The sequence below is a fragment of the Oncorhynchus gorbuscha genome, linkage group LG01 (assembly GCF_021184085.1).
Source record: "Oncorhynchus gorbuscha isolate QuinsamMale2020 ecotype Even-year linkage group LG01, OgorEven_v1.0, whole genome shotgun sequence".
Taxonomy (NCBI): domain Eukaryota; kingdom Metazoa; phylum Chordata; class Actinopteri; order Salmoniformes; family Salmonidae; genus Oncorhynchus; species Oncorhynchus gorbuscha.
Genome location: NC_060173.1, coordinates 86,234,769 through 86,259,317, shown reverse-complemented (window position 1 = coordinate 86,259,317; position 24,549 = coordinate 86,234,769). Strand labels below are relative to the sequence as shown.

At 45.2% G+C, this 24,549-nt stretch overlaps 1 protein-coding gene across 2 annotated transcripts in view; it reads left to right on the top strand.

Moving 5' to 3' along the window:
• LOC124044419 (alpha-1,3-mannosyl-glycoprotein 4-beta-N-acetylglucosaminyltransferase A-like) overlaps positions 1 to 24,549 on the top strand; it is a 57,718-nt gene that overhangs the window by 25,822 nt on the left and 7,347 nt on the right. For both annotated transcript variants that reach the window (XM_046364067.1, XM_046364062.1), the window contains exons 3-11: positions 12,882 to 13,049; positions 13,613 to 13,753; positions 17,572 to 17,705; positions 20,917 to 20,963; positions 21,088 to 21,201; positions 21,997 to 22,072; positions 23,517 to 23,631; positions 23,990 to 24,120; positions 24,212 to 24,319. In XM_046364067.1, the coding sequence (XP_046220023.1) occupies positions 12,882 to 13,049; positions 13,613 to 13,753; positions 17,572 to 17,705; positions 20,917 to 20,963; positions 21,088 to 21,201; positions 21,997 to 22,072; positions 23,517 to 23,631; positions 23,990 to 24,120; positions 24,212 to 24,319 (1,034 nt within the window). The remainder of the gene's footprint in view (positions 1 to 12,881; positions 13,050 to 13,612; positions 13,754 to 17,571; positions 17,706 to 20,916; positions 20,964 to 21,087; positions 21,202 to 21,996; positions 22,073 to 23,516; positions 23,632 to 23,989; positions 24,121 to 24,211; positions 24,320 to 24,549) is intronic.

Sequence of the window (24,549 nt, the reverse complement as noted above, 5' to 3'; positions counted from 1 at the left end):
CTGAGCCGTTGAACTGGGACTCAACTTTGTCCCTATACTGACGTTTAGCCTGCCTGATTGCTTTGCAGAGGGAAGAACTACACTGTTTGTATTCTTCCATATTTCAGTCTTCTAGCCCTGGTTAAATGCGGTAGTTCCGCGCTTTCAGTTTTGCGGGAATGCTCCCTTATTTATCCACGGTTTCTGTTTGGGTTAGGTTTTAATAGTCACAGTGGGTACAACATCTCCTATGCACTTCCTGAATCTCATTCACCGTATCGATATATTTGTCTATTCTGAAGCTACTCTGAACATATCCCACTCCACGTGATCAAAACAATCTTGAAGCATGGATTCTTATTGGTCAGACCAGCGTTGACTAGTCCTCAAGGCCCTCCCCCACCTTCCTGTTTGAGTTTCTGCCTATAGGAAGGGAGGAGGAAGATGGAATTGTTGTCCGATTTGCCAAATGGAGGACGGGGGAGGGCCTTCTATGCAAGGTACTGGAAGGTACTATAGCAATGTTCGGGTTTTTAGCAGCGCCGACGGAGATGGCAGCATCGCGACTAGTTCTTAAGGTTCTTGGTCACCTCCCTGACCAAGACCCTTCTTCCCAGATTACTCAGTTTGGCCGGATGGCCAGAAGTCTTGGTGGTTCCAAGCTTCTTCCATTTAAGAATGATTGAGGCCACTTTATTTTGGGGGATATTTTTTGGTACCCTTCCCCAGATCTCTGCCTCGACACCATCCGGGTTTCGGAGCTCTACGGACAATTCCTTCGACCTCATTGTTTTTGCTCTGACATGCACTGTCAACTGTGAGACCTTTATATAGATGTGTCTTTCCAAATCATGTCCAATCAATTCAATTTACCACAGGTGGACTCCAATCAAGTTGTAGAAACATCTCAAGGATGATCAATGGAAACAAGATGCACCTGAGCTCAATTTCTGGGTCTGAATTCTTTGGTAAATAAAGTATTTCTGTGTTTTTAATACATTTGCAAAAATGTGTAAAATACTGTTTTTGCTTTTTAATAATGGGGTATTGTGTGTAGATTGAAGTAAACTATTTAATCCATTTTAGAATAAGGCTGTAACATTGTGTAGGCTAGGCTACCTATGCCTTTTTAATACCAAATTATTGACTGGAATTAATCACTGTATGATTGATTATCTTCTTAATTAAGATGCAAAGGCCAACATGATGCAACCTACATACAGCAAGCTCAGCCCTGTTAGTGTTTGTCCAATAAGCATTTGTCTGTTTGTGTAAAGGGTTTTCATCCTCTCTAGGGCTAAGAGTTTTTTAAAATTTATCAAACCTCTCTAGGCTAGATGGGACTCTACTGTCCCACCTGACCAACATCCAGTGAAAGTGAATTGTAAATATTTAACATTCTTGAAAATACACACGCAATATGTCAAAAATAAAGCTTAACATCTTGCTAATCCAGCCACTGTCAGATTTCAAAAGGCTTTATGGCGAAAGCAAACCATGTGATTATCTGGGGACAGCACACCGTCAAACAAACAGACAATCATATTTCATCCCGCGACACAACTCAGAAATAACGATATAATTCATGCCTGACCTTTGAAGAGCTTCTTCTGTTGGTACTCCAATATGTCCCATAAACATCACAAATGGTCCTTTTTGTTAGATTAATTCCGTCGTTATCTCAAATGTCAATTTATTTGGTGCGTTTGATCCAGAGAAAAAACAGTTCCAACTCTCGCAACATGAATTCAAAATATCTAATAAATTACCTATAATCTTTGTCCAAACATTTCAAACAACTTTAGGTATTTTTTTACTTCAATAACCGATCAAATTTAAGACAGGATAAACTGCCTTCAATAGCGGATAAAAACAAAGTGGAGCGAACTTTCAGGTCGTGCGCCCCAACCACAACAGTATACTCGACCCTCATTCTGAACAGCCCTACTTCATTTCTCAAAGGAAAAACATCAACCAATTTCTAAAGACTGTTGACATCCAGTGGAAGCGATAGGAACGGCAAGCAAGTGCCTTAGAAATCTAGATCCACATAGAAAACTCATTGTAAAGTGACCTCAAAAAAAAAAAAAAAAAAAATCCTGGATGGTTTGTCCTCTGGGTTTCACCTGCCAAATAAGTTCTGTTATCCTCAGACATCATTGAAACAGTTTTAGAAACTTCAGTGTCTTCTATCCAAATCTACTCATTTGCATTTCCTAGCTTCTGGGCCTGAGGGGAAGGCAGTATACTTTGGGCACACTTTTTTTCATCCGGACGTGAAAATACCGCCCCCTAGCCTAGATGGTACTTTTTTTTTTTACCATATGACATGATTATTTTTCCTAATCTGTTCCCATAGCCCATATGAAACATTATTAACGTAGTTTTAGGAGGCTCGGTCAAGCCGGCAGCTACTGCGACAATTTTTAAGAATGTAATTTCAGAATGTCTGTTAGACATTTTAGCAAATCTCTATAGATTACTTTTAGCTGGATCCACTAGCTAACCGAACCTTTTTTAACCTACTTCCTACAAAAAACTAAAGCTGGAATTGGGGGCTGTATATACCCCACCAGGTGCTGTAGCAGAGAGCACAGTCTGACTAGGGCTGCTGGAGTCTGACAATTTTTAGGGCCTTCCTCTGACACTGCCTGGTATGGATTGCAGGAAGCTTGGCCCCGGTGATATACTGGGCCATGCGCACTACCCTCTGTAGTGCCTTGCGGTCAGAGGCCGAGCAGTTGCCATACCAGGCAGTGATGCAACCAGTCAGGATGCTCTCGATGGTGCAGCTGTAGAAATCTTTGAGGACCCATGCCAAATATTTTCAGTCTCCTGAGTGGGAATGGGCTTTGTTGTGCCTTCATGACTGACTTGATGTGTATTGGACCATGATAGTTTGTTGATGTGGACACCAAGGAACTTGAAGCTTTCAACCTGCTCCTCTACAGCCCTGTCGATGAGAATGGGGGTGTGCTCGGCCCTCCTTTTCCTGTAGTCCACAATAATCTCCTTAGTCTTGGTTACGTTAAGGGATAGGTTGTTATTCTGGCACCACACTGCCAGGTCTCTGACCTCATCCCTATAGGCTGTGTCATCGTCGTTGTTGGTGATGAGGCCTACCACTTGTCATCGGCAAACTTAATGATGGCGTTGGAGTCGTGCCTGGCTATGCAGTCATGAGTGAACAGGGTTGTCGGGAACAGCTGATGCTCTCATAAATGCTTCAGCGTTGCTTGTCTCAAAGCGAGTATAGAAGTAATTTAGCTCGTTCGGGTATGTACATACAGTCACTGTGGGGACGAAGCCAGTGACTGATGTGGTGTACTCCTCAATGCCATCGGAAGAATCCCGGAACATATTCCAGTCTCTGCTAGCAAAACATTCCTGTAGCTTAGCATCATGTCATCTGACCACTTTATTGACTGAGTCACTGGTGCTTCCTGCTTTAATGTTAGCTTGTCGACTTACCAACCTGAAGATCATTGACGTCATGATTTTTCAGTTGACTTGAAAGCACCATAAGTCAGTCGAGTGAACTATCCCTTGTTATAACATCTTTGGTCTGACAGACGCTGAAGTGACAACCAGAATGCATTGTATGATATCAACAAACATGGTTCCACACACAGCTGTTAAATAGCTTGGCACTAGCTCATCATAATCATTACAACACTCAGTGTTTTGCACACGTGTCCTGTGTCCACTGCAATCTATGCAAGAATCCGAATGCATGTTTTGTCACCAGTACTTGAAAAGGTGAAAAAAACAGTAAATACATTATGATCCACACATACGTGTGTGCTACAGCAGAAACAACATGGTATACAGAAAATAAGCCACTTACTTTTGAAAGGAATGCACATGTTTTCAAAGTCCAATTTGAACTCTACACCGCGTGGCCGCGGCCACCCTAATCTGGTGGTCCCAGCGCGCACGACCCACGTGGAGTTCCAGGTCTCCGGTAGCCTCTGGAACTGCCGATCTGCGGCCAACAAGGCAGAGTTCATCTCAGCCTATGCCTCCCTCCAGTCCCTCGACTTCTTGGCACTGACGGAAACATGGATCACCACAGATAACACTGCCACTCCTACTGCTCTCTCTTCGTCCCCCCACGTGTTCTCGCACACCCCGAGAGCTTCTGGTCAGCGGGGTGGTGGCACCGGGATCCTCATCTCTCCCAAGTGGTCATTCTCTTTCTCCCCTTACCCATCTGTCTATCGCCTCCTTTGAATTCCATGCTGTCACAGTTACCAGCCCTTTCAAGCTTAACATCCTTATCATTTATCGCCCTCCAGGTTCCCTCGGAGAGTTCATCAATGAGCTTGATGCCTTGATAAGCTCCTTTCCTGAGGACGGCTCACCTCTCACAGTTCTGGGCGACTTTAACCTCCCCACGTCTACCTTTGACTCATTCCTCTCTGCCTCCTTCTTTCCACTCCTCTCCTCTTTTGACCTCACCCTCTCACCTTCCCCCTACTCACAAGGCAGGCAATACGCTCGACCTCATCTTTACTAGATGCTGTTCTTCCACTAACCTCATTGCAACTCCCCTCCAAGTCTCCGACCACTACCTTGTATCCTTTTCCCTCTCACTCTCATCCAACACTTCCCACACTGCCCCTACTCGGATGGTATCGCGCCGTCCCAACCTTCGCTCTCTCTCCCCCGCTACTCTCTCCTCTTCCATCCTATCATCTCTTCCCTCTGCTCAAACCTTCTCCAACATATCTCCTGATTCTGCCTCCTCAACCCTCCTCTCCTCCCTTTCTGCATCCTTTGACTCTCTATGCCCCCTATCCTCCAGGCCGGCTCGGTCCTCCCCTCCCGCTCAGTGGCTCGACGACTCATTGCGAGCTCACAGAACAGGGCTCCGGGCAGCCGAGCGGAAATGGAGGAAAACTTGCCTCCCTGCGGACCTGGCATCCTTTCGCTCCCTCCTCTCTATATTTTCCTCTTCTGTCTCTGCTGCTAAAGCCACTTTCTACCACTCTAAATTCCAAGCTTCTGCCTCTAACCCTAGGAAGCTCTTTGCCACCTTCTCCTCCCTCCTGAATCCTCCTCCCCCTCCCCCCCTCCGCCCTCTCTGCAGATGACTTCGTCAACCATTTTGAAAAGAAGGTCGACGACATCCGATCCTCGTTTGCTAAGTCAAACGACACCGCTGGTTCTGCTCACACTGCCCTACCCTGTGCTCTGACCTCTTTCTCCCCTCTCTCTCCAGATGAAATCTCGCGTCTTGTGAAGGCTGGCCGCCCAACAACCTGCCCGCTTGACCCTATCCCCTCCTCTCTTCTCCAGACCATTTCAGGAGACCTTCTCCCTCACCTCGCTCATCAACTCATCCCTGACCGCTGGCTACGTCCCTTCCGTCTTCAAGAGAGCGAGAGTTGCACCCCTTCTGAAAAAACCTACACTCGATCCCTCCGATGTCAACAATTACAGACCAGTATCCCTTCTTTCTTTTCTCTCCAAAACTCTTGAACGTGCCGTCCTTGGCCAGCTCTCCCGCTATCTCTCTCAGAATGACCTTCTTGATCCAAATCAGTCAGGTTTCAAGACTAGTCATTCAACTGAGACTGCTCTTCTCTGTATCACGGAGGCGTTCCGCACCGCTAAAGCTAACTCTCTCTCCTCTGCTCTCATCCTTCTAGACCTATCGGCTGCCTTCGATACTGTGAACCATCAGATCCTCCTCTCCACCCTCTCCGAGTTGGGCATCTCCGGCGCGGCCCACGCTTGGATTGCGTCCTACCTGACAGGTCGCTCCTACCAGGTGGCGTGGCGAGAATCTGTCTCCTCACCACGCGCTCTCACCACTGGTGTCCCCCAGGGCTCTGTTCTAGGCCCTCTCCTATTCTCGCTATACACCAAGTCACTTGGCTCTGTCATAACCTCACATGGTCTCTCCTATCATTGCTATGCAGACGACACACAATTAATCTTCTCCTTTCCCCCTTCTGATGACCAGGTGGCGAATCGCATCTCTGCATGTCTGGCAGACATAAGTGTGGATGACGGATCACCACCTCAAGCTGAACCTCGGCAAGACGGAGCTGCTCTTCCTCCCGGGGAAGGATTGCCCGTTCCATGATCTCGCCATCACGGTTGACAATTCCATTGTGTCCTCCTTCCAGAGCGCTAAGAACCTTGGCGTGATCCTGGACAACACCCTGTCGTTCTCAACTAACATCAAGGCGGTGGCCCGTTCCTGTAGGTTCATGCTCTACAACATCCGCAGAGTATGACCCTGCCTCACACAGGAAGCGGTGCAGGTCCTAATCCAGGCACTTGTCATCTCCCGTCTGGATTACTGCAACTCGCTGTTGGCTGGGCTCCCTGCCTGTGCCATTAAACCCCTACAACTCATCCAGAACGCCGCAGCCCGTCTGGTGTTCAACCTTCCCAAGTTCTCTCACGTCACCCCGCTCCTCCGCTCTCTCCACTGGCTGCCAGTTGAAGCTTGCATCCGCTACAAGACCATGGTGCTTGCCTACGGAGCTGTGAGGGGAACGGCACCTCAGTACCTCCAGGCTCTGATCAGGCCCTACACCCAAACAAGGGCACTGCGTTCATCCACCTCTGGCCTGCTCGCCTCCCTACCACTGAGGAAGTACATTTCCCGCTCAGCCCAGTCAAAACTGTTCGCTGCTCTGGCCCCCCCAATGGTGGAACAAACTCCCTCACGACGCCAGGACAGCCGAGTCAATCACCACCTTCCGGAGACACCTGAAACCCCACCTCTTTAAGGAATACCTAGGATAGGATAAGTAATCCTTCTCACCCCCCCCCCCCCTTAAAAGATTTAGATGCACTATTGTAAAGTGACTGTTCCACTGGATGTCATAAGGTGAATGCACCAATTTGTAAGTCGCTCTGGATAAGAGCGTCTGCTAAATGACTTAAATGTAATGTAAATGTAAATGTAAGGAAAGCAACCATGAAGGCAATGCGGGCGCCAGGTAGAAAATGTGCTGGGGGGGAAACTTTTGTGCACGGCCTGTTCTGCCCAGAGATGCGCAATGTCTTCATACTTGATCTGGGGAAACACTGGGGAAGTGCTTAGGCTCTCATTGAAGATAAGTTTTCCATCTCCAGTAAAGCCTCAAACGTAAATTGTCCAACGGTGAAACGGGCAACTTCTTATGTGAATTAACGAGAAGGTGGAACACACCTTAATTCAAACTGTTAGAAAATATTTTGAAATTGAGAAGTTTAAAACAGCCTGTAGATAATTAGCAGGCAGTGTGCCTTGGTTTGAGGGCAGCACAGGTAACTATCCTGTTTCATAACAATCATATTTTGGAAAAGTGAGAGCATCCTGACATCACGCACATGAGAACTCACACAGGGGTGACGGTTAGAGATATTTTTGGAACTTGTGCATGAAAAGATTAATCAAGGTGAATATTATTATTGCACACAGTCCATGCAACTTATTATTTGACTTGTTAAGCAAGTTTTTACTCCTGAACTTATTTAGGCTTTACATAACAAAGGGGTTGAATACGTATTGACTGAAGACATTTCAGCTTTATATTTTATTAATTTCAAAAAAGATATTTCCATGTTGGTGTGTGTGTGTGTGTGTGTGTAGACCAGTGACACACTTTCTATTCAATCCATTATTAAATTCATGCTGTAACACAACAAAATGTAGAGAAAGTCAAGGGGTGTGAATACTTTCTGAAGGCACTGTACTTTATATCTGGTTTAATTCATTTTTAGTTTAGTGTTTTTCCATCCTAAATGTGTGTTCATTTTTATACACACTGGTCTCAACTCTTGATAAACAAGAACAAGTGTCCACAGTCCCTCAGCCTCACTAACGCTCCATTTTCTTCATGATCTTCCTCTTCCAAGGTCGTCTGCTCTTCATTCATCCCTCCCGTTCCCATTTGCCTCTGCATTCCTCACTAACGGGACAATTGTCACAGTTTTAGAGTTTTTCTTGTACCCTATTGACTACATGGGCAGCATTGGACACACACACCACGACTTTCCTTTAATGCAGCTGCCTGACTGAACAGTGGACATGTTTCCTACTGCTCTCTTTCTGTGTCTTTATTTAGCCTGTCTCTGATCTTACACAATCAGCAATATGGAACTACCTTGCTTCACAGTAATGTAGTAATTTCCCCTCACTCATGGTCATGCCTGGGTGATGTTCATTTTATAATGCACAAGTCCATTGGCTGGTGTAGCATTTGTTTGTGGATGAAGGAAGATGTAAGATGGTGACAGAGAGCAGGGTGAGAAGTGTAGAAGGAGCAGGGACAGATGGCGGGAAACTGAGTGTTTGTGTGTGCGCAAGCCTTGAAAGGGCAAAGGATTTTGGCATGGTGACACGAGAGGGCATTACTGGCATGTCACATCTGTTGGGGTGGGGGGGGGGGGTAGAATGAGAGATGGAGTGAGTGCGAAGTAGAGCTGGGACAATATACCGAAAAATGCCTAAATAACGGTTCTGCAGATGTCTTTGTTCGAAAACCATTATTCTGTCAACAGTAATAGCCTATGTATTATGTTGATTCCTGCTATAAAATTATCTGCTTGTCTTCATCTCGCTGTTGGCTGCTGTGTGAGCGAGCCACTCACTCTTCCCACTATGTGCACGGAGGAGGGGGAGAGATTCTGAGAAGCGTAACCATTTGACCTTTGCTTAATGTTTTCAAAACAACTACTGCAAAAGATGGGCATGTGAGAGTAGGGCTCACAATATGGGCAAAATGTGTCAGTATTTTTTTGTTGACTATTTTATGCTTTTGAATAATAGTTCTGAATTTGCTTTGAGTAGTGCGTGATTGTTTTAAACTGTTCAATTCAACCCAAAAATTATTTTCTGAATATTCTGCACTCATTTGAGATCATTTCTACACTGCCAAATAAATTCACTCTGGCCATCTACTCTGATTTCAGAGCACTCTGGTCTGAGTGTACCAGAGCGCACAACCTGGTTGGATATGACCGGTGTCAGTAAAAAAACAGAATTAAATTATAACATCACAGTTAGTCACCAATGCTCTATATAACAGTTCATATTTAAGGGCAAAACCAGAGGGAGGTGGTAAGCAGTTGGAGTACGTGGTAAGTAAAATGGTCTGTGAGTTGGAGTACGTGGTAAGTAAAATGGTCTGTGAGTTCTCTCATTTGTCTGGAAGTAGCTAGCCAACGTTAGCCAGTTAGCTTGGGTGCTTGACTGCCCTTGTTAGGTCAGAACACTCGGATCAACCCTACTCCTCAGCCAGAGCGTCCAGTGTGTGCTCTAAACGCTCAGAGCAGAATGTTTCGAATCAACGCACTCCAGAGTCACTATACAAACACATCCTTGGGTGAACTATTGTCATGGAAATAGAACGTTAATTCTACACTTAGAATATAAATATATAGTGGGCACTTAAGTGTTTGACATGACAACGAATCAAAATGCCAGGGAGAAGTTATTGACGGGTTAGGAACCAAAGTAAGGGTGTGTTTCCTAGGGGACCCTATAATCTTTAGCTGTGTTAAATTTATTACATTTACATTTAAGTCATTTAGCAGACGCTCTTATCCAGAGCGACTTACAAATTGGTGCATTCACCTTATGACATCCAGTGGAACAGCCACTTTACAATAGTGCATCTAAATCTATTAAGGGGGGGTGAGAAGGATTACTTTATCCTATCCTAGGTATTCCTTAAAGAGGTGGGGTTTCAGGTGTCTCCGGAAGGTGGTGATTGACTCCGCTGTCCTGGCGTCGTGAGGGAGTTTGTTCCACCATTGGGGGGCCAGAGCAGCGAACAGTTTTGACTGGGCTGAGCGGGAACTGTACTTCCTCAGTGGTAGGGAGGCGAGCAGGCCAGAGGTGGATGAACACAGTGCCCTTGTTTGGGTGTAGGGCCTGATCAGAGCCTGGAGGTACTGAGGTGCCGTTCCCCTCACAGCTCCGTAGGCAAGCATATTCATGCTTTGCCTATTCCTCTTTTGATTTAGAAGATATCTTTCCACAAACATGCTGATTTAGGCCGACACCAGCACTGGTTTCAGGCTGTATTAGCTAGATAAGTTTGCTCTGACTCTGACATTTATTAGATAACATGATTTTGCTAAAACTTGCTAAGAAAATACAAAATAGGTAGTGTAAATATAGTCGCTAGTGGATTTATATTAAGAAGTGAAGTGGAAACGGCATTGTTGTCATGAACATTATTGCTTGTGCTGCATTGACCATGTAGACTGAACACAAGTGCCTCTTGTTAAAGCAACAACTTGCGGTCCTTGAGTGACGAGACGGGGCTACGACTGGGTAGAAAGCGGCATGGAGAGAGACAGAGGGATGACTAACGTAGCGGAGTGAACAATAAAAATGGACATTAAACACGGCATATCACATTTAACAAATCAAACATTAAAATACCGTTAAAGGTAAAGTAGAAACCCAAATCGGTCCGTGCATCAATACCGGTAGATTGTAAAATACGGTATACCATCCAGTCCAAGGTGAGAGAGATTTATGGCTGTGGTTTAAGCTCTGTCAGGAGTCTTGTTCTTGGAGGCTGAAACAGTACAAGTATGTGTGGTGGGGAGGTGGTTTCTCTTCGGCAGTGTGTATAGGCTGTATCCCTTATAGCGTTACAAGATCAGCCCGCACTGGATCGACACACCGCTACACTCGGGAACACGATCAGAGATCAATAACCACAACTACTGCAGTGTGTGTGTGAACTGTGTCTTCTGCAATGGCAACCTGTTCATGCTGTGTGTTTTAACCTCCGAGGGATTGACTCGTGCTGTCAGTCAGTTGATTTAGCTTTCACCTCCACATCAGATGAGATGGAGACATTCCATTGTATTAACCTGGGGATAAGTGGCTTTGAGACTATGATTTGACTGCTCTTCTCTGTTCTGTGTTCAGCATTCTCTCTCTAGATTTCTGTCTCTCCCTCTTGGAACAGCTGACCTACTTTAAGAAAGTAGCTTAGAAACGTGTTGCTGTGCTCCAGGCAGAAAGATCACAGCCGCAAGGCATTGTGGCATGGCAAGGAGGTTGTAGGTGCACCTCCAACTGGGAGACAGTCACTCAGACGCGTGCCACGTCAACTGCTTTCCCCTTCACACATTCTCCATTTTTACTCTATAATGGGTATGAGCCACCAAACAAAGCACTAATGGATGTCTTGATTTTTTTTATTTCTTTATTGTGCCAGTCTCAACATGTTGTATGGGAACTCCTATCCATATACAGGGTGTTGCTGTGAAATGGTTTGAGAAAATCAATTGACCTGATGAGAACTTTGAGATGCCTGGTTCTCAAGATATAGGACACTTAGAGGGGTAGTGAGAACATTTCAGCGTCAAGTTAACTCAGCCACCCACATAAATACTGTCACACACACTAAAACTGTACAAGTACCTCATCAGCACTCATGAACACACGTCAGCAGCATGAATCAGTGAGGGGTTTGGAGGTCACACACACACACACACACAAGGTCAGTGTCACAGTAGGAAGTAGGTGTGGACAAAGTCATCAACGGCATTTTGGGAGTGTGTGGTTCATGTTGCTAGTAGCCTATGTGTGGTAGTGATTTTGACTGCACATCATGAAGCCTGTTTTATTTGGGGAGTTTTCTTCACTATCAACAGAGGTGTAGGGGTGTGTTATTGATCCTATCAGAGACTGAATAACTCCAGGAGACTGAGTGAATTGATCCTGTCTGTTGGAGTGGTGTGTTCTCTCATTGTGTGCTCCGTCTCAGAACCGGCAGTTTCTTCAGCATTTCCTCCTTAGTGATGCCACTTACTGTTGATCCTGGGTGTTCCCCTGCACATGCTTCCTCTCTGGGGTTAAAGAGGGACAACCGGGCAAGCCAGGGAGGGGAAGGAGGGAGAACGAGGTAGAGCGAGGGTTGGGGAGTGAGTTTGGGTGTGAGACACGCATCAAACAGCAATGTCATGAATCTAGATGTCTTTAATACCAGCCACTAGGGACAAGCTAACCACGTATTACTTATGCTTAACATCAAGTTTTTTTCTGTTTCAACAACCTTAGGGAGAGGGGGATAAAGAGAGCTAGATGAAGTACTGGGAAGAGTGAAACGGAGAGTGAGGTAGAAGAGAACACGAACGCACTTGCGTAGGCACACACAAATAACTACTGTACATTGACATTGACATTTCCACATTGCCCTGTGTGATCTAGCTTGAGTGAATTCTGTAAAAGTGTTGTCTTAGAGGAGCTAATCCTCCTCGCGTGTTGCCTAGGGTTTAGGAAGGTTGAGGTGCAAACTTGCTCTTTTGCACTTTCACCCGCATACATATGTGACCCGTTTCAGGAAACTAGGCGTATGTCGCAAGTCACGACTTCACAGGAGACGTTTTGTTTTTATTTTTTTGTGGCAGAAATGCTTTCTTGAACATGTGAACTTTCGTGTGCCATAATAACAAACTGTATATAAATGCACACTTGTGTATGCACGCAAACAAAGACTGTGTGTAACAGGCTGGTTTCTCAGTAAAACCCAGGCATGAGCACTGCATCACTAACCTCAAACAGCAGAGGTTAATTCCAGTAAAATTACCCCCCCCCTCAATTTCCTCCTTTCTGACCACAACCTCCCCTCAATATTCTCATTCCTCCCTCGCACCAGTCCAGATAACAATACCAGGAACAGGGTTTCTCATAACACTCAGTATTTCCTAGATATGACACCACTGTCTACTACCACAGCACTAAGGGGGACGTAATACTGCCCCCACAGTTTGTAAAGATTCTTACAACACTTAATGCTCTATTTTTATATTCGAAGTTGTTACATGACTATTGGCCTATGCTGGGACACAGTGAGATTAATGTTGGAATAAAGTGCAGGAGAACTAATCCTTCCCCCCTCTATCTCCCCCTCTCTCTGTCCCTATAGAGAAGTTGGTAGCGTACCAGAGGGAGTTCCATGCCCTGAAAGAGCGCCTCCGTGTGGCTGAGCACCGGACCCTGCAGCGCTCCTCAGAGCTCAACAACATCCTGGAGCAGTTCAGACGGGCCATCGCTGAGACCAACGGCAGCAAGGACGCTCTCATCAACTTCTCAGGTACACACACACACACCCAATATATTTTACTATCGTTGTGGGGATCTAAAATTGATTTCCATTAGGAATCCTATTTTCCCTAACCCTAAACCTAACCCCTAAGCTTAAAATAACCTTTGCCCTCGTGGGGACGGGGGAATTTTCCTGGTTTTAGTATCCTTGTGGGGACTTGGGGGATTTCCGATTCCCACAAAGATGGTAATACAAGCACACAATACACACAGGATGGATCTCCATTCACTAGTTTCAGGTCACTGATCACAATATACTCCCACATCAAGAAACATGCAAGCTGAATCCCCCCTTTTCTTAATTGGGAACTCAGGATGATTAGACTGGATCATTCAGTTCTCCTCTTATATAATAGTCTTTCCCCTCACTCCGACTGCTGCCTTCTGGCTGTGGTCCATCTTCATCCTACCCAGCCCTTTAGTAATGCTGGACTAGAAGTAAAATGACCATGAAGCTCTAACTCTCACCACCACCAACTGTTCTACCAGTTGTAACTTTATGATTCTCAACCATTCTACCAACTCTGATTGCTTCTTGTATTGTTATGGCAGATGAGACACAGAAGTTGCTGAAGGAGCTGGCCAGTAGGAAGCCCCTTCAGGTGCCGAACATCTACCACCATATGCCTCACCTGCTCAACAATGAGGGCAGTCTGCACCCCGCTGTCCAGGTGGGCATGGGCCGCACTGGAGGTGAGACATACACACACATACATTTGCTCGCTCACATACAATGCCAGTCAACTTTGGACACACCTACTCATTCAAGAGTTTCTTTATTTTTACTATTTTTCTACATTGTTGAATAATAGTGAAGACATCAAAGCTATGAAATAACACATGGAATCATGTAGTAACCAAAAAAGTAGCCACCCTTTGCCTTGATGAAAGCTTTGCATTCTCTCAACCAGCTTCATGGGGTAGTCACCTGGAATGCTTTTCCAACAGTCTTGAAGGAGTTCCCACATATGCTGGACACTTGTTGGCTGCTTTTCCTTCACTCTGCGTTCCAACTCATACCAAGCCATCTCAATTGTGTTGAGGTCGGTGTGATTGTGGAAGCCATTGAGGTCGGTGTGATTGTGGAAGCCATTGAGGTCGGTGTGATTGTGGAAGCCATTGAGGTCGGTGTGATTGTGGAAGCCATTGAGGTCGGTGTGATTGTGGAAGCCATTGAGGTCGGTGTGATTGTGGAAGCCATTGAGGCCGGTGTGATTGTGGAAGCCAGGTCATCTGATGCAGCACTCCATTACTCCTTCTTGGTCAAATAGCCCTTACACAGCCTGGAGGTGTGTTGGGTTATTGTCCTGTTGAAAAACAAATGATAAGCCATCCCATCTGCTTAGTAGGACAATCGCTGCAGAATGCTCTGGTTGCCATGCTGGTTAAGAGTGCCTTGAATTCTAAATAAATCAGTGTCACCAGAAAAGCACCATCACACCACCACCTCCATGCTTCACGGTGGGAACCACACATGCGTAGATCATCTGTTCACCTACTCTGCCTCTCAAAGACCAGGCAGTTGGAACCAAAAATCAAAAATTTGGACTCATCAGAGAAAAGGACAGATTTCCACTGGTCTAATGTCCATTGCTCGTGTTTCTTGTCCCAAGCAAGTCTCTTCTTATTATTGGTGTCCTTTAGTAGTGGTTTCTTTGCAGCAATTTGACCATGAAGGCCTGATTCACGTAGTCTCCTCTGAACAGTTGATGTGTCTTCCTTTCCTGTGGCGGTCCTCATGAGAGCCGGTTTCATCATAGCACTTTTTTTTTGCGACTGCACATGAACTTTAAAAGTTCTTGAAATGTTCCTGATCAAATGACCCTGTCTTAAAGTATAAATACAATTTTCTCCGCCTCAAGTCCTCAACTGGCAGCTTCATTAAATACTCCATGCAAAACACCAGTCTCGACGTCAACAGTGAATAGGCGACTCTTGGATGCTGGCCTTCTAGGCAGAGTTGCAAAGAAAAAGCCATATCTCAGACTGGCCAATAAAAAATTAAGATGGGCAAAAGAACAAACACTGGACAGAAGAACTCTGCCTAGAAAGCCAGCATCCCGGAGTCACCTCTTCACTGTTGACGTTGAGACTGGTGTTTTTGCGGGTACTATTTAAGGAAGCTGCCAGTTGAGGACTTGTGAGGCGTCTGTTTCTCAAACTAGACACACTAATGTACTTCTCCTCTTGCTCAGTTGTGCACCGGTGCCTCCCACTCCTCTTTCTATTCTGGTTAGTTTGCGCTGTTCTGTGAAGGGAGTAGTACACAGCGTTGTACAAGATCTTCAGTTTCTTAGCAAATTCTCACATGGAATAGCCTTTATTTCTCCGAACAAGAATAGACTGACGGAGTTTCAGACAAATTTAATTTGTTTCTGTTCATTTTGAGCCTGTCATCAAACCCGCAAATGCTGATGCTCCAGATACTCAAATAGTCTCAAGAAGGCCAGTTTTATTGCTTCTTTATTAGGAACAACAGTTTTCAGCTGTGCTAACATAATTGCAAAAGGGTTTTCTAATGATCAATTAGCCATTTTAAAGGATAAATGTAGATTAGTTAACACAACATGCCATGTCATACTGCATGGAAACGTATTTAGCAGATGTTGTTGCGGGTGTAGTGAAATGCTTGGCTTCCTAGCTCCGACAGTGCAGTAGTATCTAACAATTCAGTTAGTATCTAACAAGTGAACAATAACTTGGTTTAGGGTCAAGAGCGCCCTACCTGCCCTCCTCTCTCAATCTCCCCCCTCTCAGTAAGTCTATTTAATTTTCTATCCTCCCTCATTCACTTTCTGTTTTCTTCCTCAATTTCTCTCTTTGTAAGGGTGTGGGACATTAAGGTTATTTAAAGCAGTGCAAATTGGGACATCAGAATGCAGAGAGTGATATGGAGAGAGAAATTAAATGACGAAGATCTGAGAATGGGAGTAGGAGTGATTCTCTCCAGCCTGTCTTTTAGGCATGACTCACAAGGAACATCTATTCATATGTGTTCAGGTTTTATTTAGGTAAATTTGTCTTGTTTTGTAGAATTGTGTGGGAATGAGTGATTGCCATGTAGCGGCCCGTGGGTGGTTTTATTGTCACCTAAGTTTTCTTAGCACCGAAAATTACATTTTCAGGCCCCCTGACCATCCGCTTAAGAACAAAATCGTCCCACGGCTGAATCTAGTTGATGACCCCTTGTCTAGGATCTGAACTCAAACGCATCACTCCTCTGTCTACCAGGCCTTACTATACACCCTGGACCCCCCCCTCCCATATTCTGTCTCTGTGCAGACGTCAGCTCACCAATCACCATTTACTTCTGTCAGAGGAGGCCCAGATGGATGTGATGATCAGGGTTCTGTTCTGAGAGATAATGGGGGTTGTTGAGTGATGGCATGAGAAGTAAAGAAAGAACTGGAGGGATGGTTTGTTCCCCCCTCCCTCATTGTCCCTTTAGCTTCCCTTTACACTTGTTCTCCCTCTCACCATCTTCTCTCGTTCTCCCTCCTTTTCTCTCTCTCTCTCGCTCGCTCGCTCTCTCAACCTACTTTCCTGGTCCAGTTTGTGTCTGTGCTGTTCTCTGCTGTGTGGAGCGACAAAGCAAAACGCCACGCTGTCCAGATCAGTCCACCACTCTTTCATCTCCGTCTCTCTGTGTATGGTCTTCCCCAACCGTTCCCCCTTATTTTCCCGTGTTTGTCCTAGAGCTGCTTTCCATATTAGCCCCATAATAGAGATGAAACACCCACACTGTAGGCACGTGAGGCTTTGTACCATAGTGCTACAGTCACTCTTTGTGTTACTCCCGGTTCTCATTCTCACTCCTGGTGCAAATGGGTAGTGTTTTGGGGAGAAAGAATGTTTTCCTTTTTTCCTGACCCACAATTTGAATATTTGGAAGGCGAACATCCCACGCTCTCCAGTCTAAAATAAGAAAGAGAGAGTGGGAGCGAGGGAGGGAGTACATTTTATGTGGTCCTCAGTGAGAATGAAGAGCGGAGTGCTATCGAGTACAACACACACACACACACACACACACACACACACACACACACACACACACACACACACACACACACACACACACACACACACACACACACACACACACACACACACACACACACACACACACACCCCTGTTTCCCAGCGAAGGGATCCCTGGGCCTATTGTGTCTGTGTGATACAAATGGAGTAATATGTCTGTTATACAGTCTTCCATTCCAGTGTGGTTTTCAGTGAATCTCCCCGTCTAAGGTATAGAACCGTCTCTTCCCCATTTAGGACACATACAATAGGACTGATAGCCAGGAGAATAACAATCTGCTGTCTCACCCATCTCCCTTGCCCTCTCTATTTCCTTAGTTGAACTTCTGCCCTCCATGAAATGAAAATGATTGTTTTCTTGTAATACAATGTGACTTGGCAGTTACCACATTTAACATGTCCTGTTCTCTGCCTGTGTTTCTTCCTCTATGGTCTGACCCTGTTCTTACCCTGGGCCTCTCATCTCTGCCTAGTCTCCATGGTGATGGGTATTCCTACCGTAAAGCGGAAAGTGAAGTCGTACCTGGCCGAGACTCTGCACTCGCTCATCGACAAGCTATCACCTGAGGAGAAACTCGACTGTGTCATCATAGTCTTCGTTGGAGAGGTGTGGGGAAATGCATTCTCACACTCGCAACTCACTATATATGTGTGTGTGTGTGTGTTACTGCTCAAAAAATTAAAGGGAACAATAAAATAACACATCCTAGATCTGAATGAATGAAATTCTTATTAAATACTTTTTTCTTTACATAGTTGAATGTGTTGACGACAAAATCACACAATGATCAATGGAAATCAAATTTATCAACCCATGGAGGTCTGGATTTGGAATCACACTCAAAATTGAAGTGGAAAACCACACTACAGGCTGATCCAACTTTGACGTAATGTCCTTAAAACAAGTCAAAATGAGGCTCAGTAGTGTGTGTGGCCTCCACGTGTCTGTTTGACCTCCCTACAACACCTGGGCATGCTCCTGATGAGGTGGCGGATGGTCTCCTGAGGGATCTCCTCCCAGACCCGGACTAAAGCATCCGCCAACTCCTGAACAGTCTGTGGTACAGCGTGGCGTTGGTGGATGGGAGCGAGACATGGTGTTCCAGATGTGCTCACTTGGATTCAGGTCTGGGGAACGGGCGGACCAGTCCATAGCATCAATGCCTTCCTCTTGCAGGAACTGCTGACACACTCCAGCCACATGAGGTCTAGCATTGTCTTGCATTAGGAGGAATCCAGGGCCAACTGCACCAGCATATGGTCTCACAGGATCTCATCTCGGTACCTAATGGCAGTCAGGCTACCTCTGGCGAGCACATGGAGGGCTGTGCGGCCCCCCAAAGAAATGCCACACCATGACTGACCCACCTCCAAACCGGTCATGCTGGAGGATGTTGCAGGCAGCAGAACGTTCTCCACGGCGTCTCCAGACTCTGTCACGTCTGTCACATGCTCAGTGTGAACCTGCTTTCATCTGTGAAGAGCACAGGGCGCCAGTGGCGAATTTGCCAATCTTGGTGTTCTCTGGCAAATGCCAAACATCCTGCACGGTGTTGGGCTGTAAGCACAACCCCCACCTGTGGACATCGGGCCCTCATACCACCCTCATGGAGTCGGTTTCTGACCGTTTGAGCAGACACATGCACATTTGTGGCCTGCTGGAGGTCATTTTGCAGGGCTCTGGCAGTGCTCCTCCTTGCACAAAGGCGGAGGTAGCGGTCCTGCTGCTGGGTTGTTGCCCTCCTACGGCTTCCTCCATGTCTCCTGATTTACTGGCCTGTCTCCTGGTAGCGCCTCCATGCTCTGGACACTACGCTGACAGACACAGCAAACCTTCTTGCCACAGCTCGCATTGGTTTGCCATCCTGAATGAGCTGCACTACCTGAGCCACTTGTGTGGGTTGTAGACTCCGTCTCATGCTACCACTAGAGTGAAAGCACCGCCAGCATTCAAAAGTGACCAAAATATCAGCCAGGAAGCATAGGAACTGAAAAGTGGTGTGTGGTCCCAACTTGCAGAACCACTCCTTTATTGGGGGTGTCTTGCTAAATGCCTATAATTTCCACATGTTGTCTCTTCCATTTGCACAACAGCATGTGAAATGTATTGTCAATCAGTGTTGCTTCCTAAGTGGACAGTTTGATTTCACAGAAGTGTGATTGACTTGGAGTTACATTGTGTTTAAGTGTTTCCTTTATTTTTTTGAGCTGTGTGTGTGTTTTATATATATTTATTTATATATTTATTTATATATTTATTTATATATTTATTTATTTATATATTTATTTATATATATTATTAGTCCATGACACGTAATTTTTCCAACTATTGTTTACAGACAGATTATATCACTTATAATTCACTGTATATATACACTAAGTTGACTGCCTTTATACAGCTTGTAAAATTCCTGAAAATTATGTCATGGCTTTAGAAGATTCTGGTAGGCTAATTAACAGAATTTTAGTCAATTGGAGGTATACCTGTGGATGTATATCAGTGCCTCTTTGCTTGACATCATGGTAAAATCTGAATAAATCAGCCCAGACCTCAGAAAATAAATTGTAGACCTCCACAAGTCTGGTTCATCCTTGGGAGCAATTTCCAAATGTCTTAAGGTACCACGTTCATCTGTACAAACAATAGTACATAAGTATAAACACCATGGGACCACGGAGCCGTCATACCGCTCAGGAAGGAGACACGTTCTGTCTCCCAGAGATGATTGTACTTTGATGCAAAAAGTGCAACTCAATCCCAGAACAGCATCAAAGGACCTTGTGAAGATGCTGGATGAAACTGGTTCAAAAGTATAAATATCCACAGTAAAATGAGTCCTATATCGACATAACCTGAAAGGCCGCGCAGCAAGGAAGAAGCCACTGCTCCAAAACCGGCATTAAAAAAGCCAGACTACAGTTTAAAACTACACATGGGGACAAAGATCATACTTTTTGGAGAGATGTCCACTGGTCTGATGAAACAAAAATAATGTTTTGGCCATAATGACCATTGTTATGTTTGGAGGAAAAAGGGGGGATTCTTGCAAGCCAAAGAATACCATCCCAACTGCGAAGCACAGGGGTGGCAGCATCATTGTGGGGGTGCTTTGCTGCAGGAGGGACTGGTGCACTTCACAAAATAGATGGCATCATGAGGGTGGAAAATTATGTGAATATATTGAAGCAACATCTCAAGACTTCAGTCATAACGTTAAAGCTTGGTTGCAAATTGGTCTTCCAAATGGACAATGACCCCAAGCATACTTCCAAAGTTGAGGCAAAATGGCTTAAGGACAACAAAGTCAAGGTATTGGAGTGGCCATCACAAAGCCCTGACCTCAATCCTATAGAAATTTGTGGGCAGAACTGAAAAAGTGTGTGTGAGCAAAGAGGCCTACAAATCTGACTCGGTTACACCAGCTCTGTCAGGAGGAATGGGCCAAAATTCACCCAACTTATTGTGGGAAGCTTGTGGAAGGCTACCTGCAACGTTTGACCCAAGTTAAACTATTTTAAAGGGAATGCTATCAAATACACTCAATTAGTATGTTATAACTTCTGACCCATTGGGAATGTGATTAAAGAAATAAAAGCTCAAATTAGTCATGCTCTCTTCTATTATTCTGACATTTCACATTCTTAAAATAAAGTGGTGATCCTAACTGACCTAAGACGGGGAATTTTTACTACGATTAAATGTCAGGAATTGTGATAAACTGAGTTTAAATGTATGTTAACTTTTGACTTCAACTGTGTGTATATATATATATAAACACACTGTGATATGCAAATAATATTATATTCGGTCTTTGCAGATGGACACGGAATACGTCCATAGCGTGGTTACTGGACTGGAGAAAGAGTGAGTGACATCACTTCCTGTCCTTAAGCTTCCTGTCTTTGTGATGTTTCCTGTCTGATTAAACCCTCTGGCGGTTTAGCGAGAACAGAAGTAGGATGACAACGTGTGCATGTTTCTATCCCAGGTTTTCTACAGAGTTCAGTTCAGGTCTGTTGGAGCTGATCTCTCCTCCTGCCAGCTACTACCCAGATCTCAAAGAACTCAAGGAGACTTTTGGAGACTCCAGAGAGCGGGTCAGGTAAGAAAACACACAAAGTAAAACGATCAACATTTGATTCTGTAAAGAATCCAAGGAAGTTCATCTTCAATTGGTGACAAACGTTGGCAAACGGTCAAATAACAGCCACACACTGTCACGCCTGGGCCTCTCCAGCCGATCTCCACTGCTCACACACCAAAATTGATTTATTCTGGGTATTTGTCGTTGATGTGTCACATCCGGTGGGCATTACCATTGACAATACGGTGAGAAGGAGAGGGGAGAGAGGAGAGTGGGAGGAGCTGTAAGGGGTGGGCCAGGTGCTCAGTATTCCACAGGCATCTGTCAAAGTGAGCTCAAGGTCAACTGCACCCCTCTTATCCCCTTCCCTTCCCCCCCCACCCACTTACATTGACTGTGTTGTGGAAACCTCTTGTCTCCATCTCTCATGTTGCTCTCTCTGCCGTGCGGCTCCCTCTCGCATGTGTGGGGGTTGATGGAGAGCTGATGTTTGAGGGTAAACCATGTTTGAAATTGGTCTGATGTGTGCTTGTTGTGTGCTGCCCTTTGTTAGCTCTTGATTATATTTTTGCTGGCTCATTGAATATTTATGAGAAGCTCACTGGAATCCCTGCTGCTGAGGTGGAATGAAGAACAATGCAACTCATTAGCGTGTGTGGGTGGGTGCTCGCCCACGTGTGTGTTTGTATGCGCTTATGCTGGTCCCAACACCGTTCGTCGGGCGGTGATGTGCACACCTGCTCCTTTCCAGCCACCAGTTATTTAGTAACCGGGTATGAGGAAATGATTCATCATTGTGTGTTTGTGTTGTAGATGGCGGACCAAGCAGAATCTGGACTATTCCTTCCTCATGATGTATGCTGTGAGCAAAGGAGTCTACTATGTCCAGGTGTGTACGTCCTTGGAACAGACACACATTCTGCCCCTACTAAACCTGCGTTCCCATGGCAACCTGTTGGAATGTGCCTGGCAGGAGCGGTATTTGTCTGGGGCAGAGCTGTAGTACACCTTGTACCAACATACTTCAGCATCATAGGGTTTGTTACCACGGAAACACTGGTAAGCCGGTAGTTTGGAACAAGGTGTGCCCAATTTGGACGTGTTCTTTACATTACATGAGGCCATTTGCTAGTCTGTGTTGGTATAAGATGAACATACTGTGTCTGAGAGTTGGGCAGCCCTTTTCTCCTCTGAGTGAATATAAAGATCAGACATACTGTACAGGTTGTTGTACATCTTCTATCATACCACCTGCTACTCCCTTTGATGACATACATGCATACATACATACATACATACATACATACATACATACATACATACATACATACATACATACATACATACATACATACATACATACATACATACATACATACATACATACATACATACATACATACATACATACATACATACATACATACATACATACATACATACATACATACATACATACATACATGCATACATACATACATACATACATACATACATACATACATACATACATACATATACTGAGTGTACAAAACATCAACAGCATCTTTCTAATATTTTGCCCTCAGAACAGCCTCAATTCGTCGGGGCATGGACTCTACAAGCTGTCGAAGCGTTCCACAGGTATGCTGGCCCAGGTTGACTCCAATGCTGCCCACATTTGCGTCAAGTTGGCTGGATGTCCTTTGGGAGGTGGACCATTCTTGTTACACACAGGAAACTGTTGAGTGTGAAAAAGCCAGCAGCATTTCAGTTCTTGATACTCTCGAACTGGTGCACCTGGCACCTACTACCATACACCATTGGAAAGGAACTTAAATATTTTGTCTTGCCCATTCAGCCTCTGAATGGCACACAGACCATCCATGTCTCAAGGGTTAAAAATCGTTCTTTAACTCGTCTCCTCCCCTTCATCTACACTGATTTGAAGTGGATTTAACAAGTGACATCAATAAGGGATCATATTATTTACCTGGTCAGTCTGTCAAGGAAAGGTGTTCCTAATGTTTTGTACACTCAGTGTATAATGAATTAACACATTGGATCGCATCCTCTATTAACCCCTTCTGTCGTTCTTTCTGTCCTTCTGTTTTGGTTGTTTTCATCTAACGTCCTGTGTTCTCTACTCGGGCGGAGTGGGGAGAGGTACTGAATGCTGTCATTGACAGTGTAGTTCAGTCTTATTGTAGGCCGTAGATATCATACAGTGCCTATAGAAAGTAGCTTAGTGAGAGACTTGTGTGGTGTTCCGTGTTTGTGATTAGTAGATGACGAGATGTGATGGCCAAACCCCTGCTCACCAGTTCCCCCCCCCCTTCTCTCTCTCCTTCCAGTTGGAGGATGACATTGTGGCCAAGCCCAACTACTTTGCCACCATGAAGAACTTTGCCTTGCAGCTCTCCTCCGAGGACTGGATGATCCTCGAGTTCTCCCAGCTCGGCTTCATCGGTAACACGCACGCGCGCACACACAAACTCTGGGCATTTAGCAACCCTCTAACAAGCTATTAGTCAGCAATTAATGGTCCTTAACTAATGGTCACTGGGGCTTAACGAGGAATCCTTGACCCTTAACGAACAATGACTGTCAAGTAAAATTAAAGAAAGTCAACAAACATCAGGAAACTTTTGGAGTATAAAAAAAACAGAGCATGGTTTGAATAGCCAGCCCACTGGTTTTCCTTCTCTCTCTCCCTCTCCTCTTTTTCACTTCCTTTCCCGTGATCCTCATTCCCCATACCCCCCTCCTTGTTTCACTCTCTCCTCTTTCCACTCTCCCTCCCCATCTACCTCTCTCCTTCTCTCAGGTAAGATGTTCCAGGCTCCAGATCTCAATCTGATCGTAGAGTTTATCTTCATGTTCTATAAGGAGAAGCCCATTGATTGGCTACTGGACCACATCCTCTGGGTCAAAGTGTGTAACCCGGAGAAAGACGCAGTACGTACACACCCTGTTTGGTTGTTTGTGTGTGTGTGTGGTATCTTCATCAATTCTCTTGACTCTCTCCATCTACCCTTTCCCCCTACAGAAGCACTGTGAGCGGCAGAAGTCGAGTCTGCGTGTGCGGTTCAGGCCTTCTCTCTTTCAACATGTGGGGCTACACTCCTCTCTGGCTGGAAAGATCCAGAAACTCACTGTGGGTCATAAACCTCGATCACCCTCCCTCTAGATCACTCACCCTGCATCAGCCTTTGATCAAATTTCCTGTACCATATTTCCTAAATACCCCCAATCACTACCTTGATATGTCCTAAACCGACCAACTCATGGCCATTATACTAGGCCATGCTGACTCTTTCTCCCAACCCCCCCCCCCGGTATGACTACTTCCTGTCATCCCTGCTGGTGTCTCATTTCCTCTTCCTG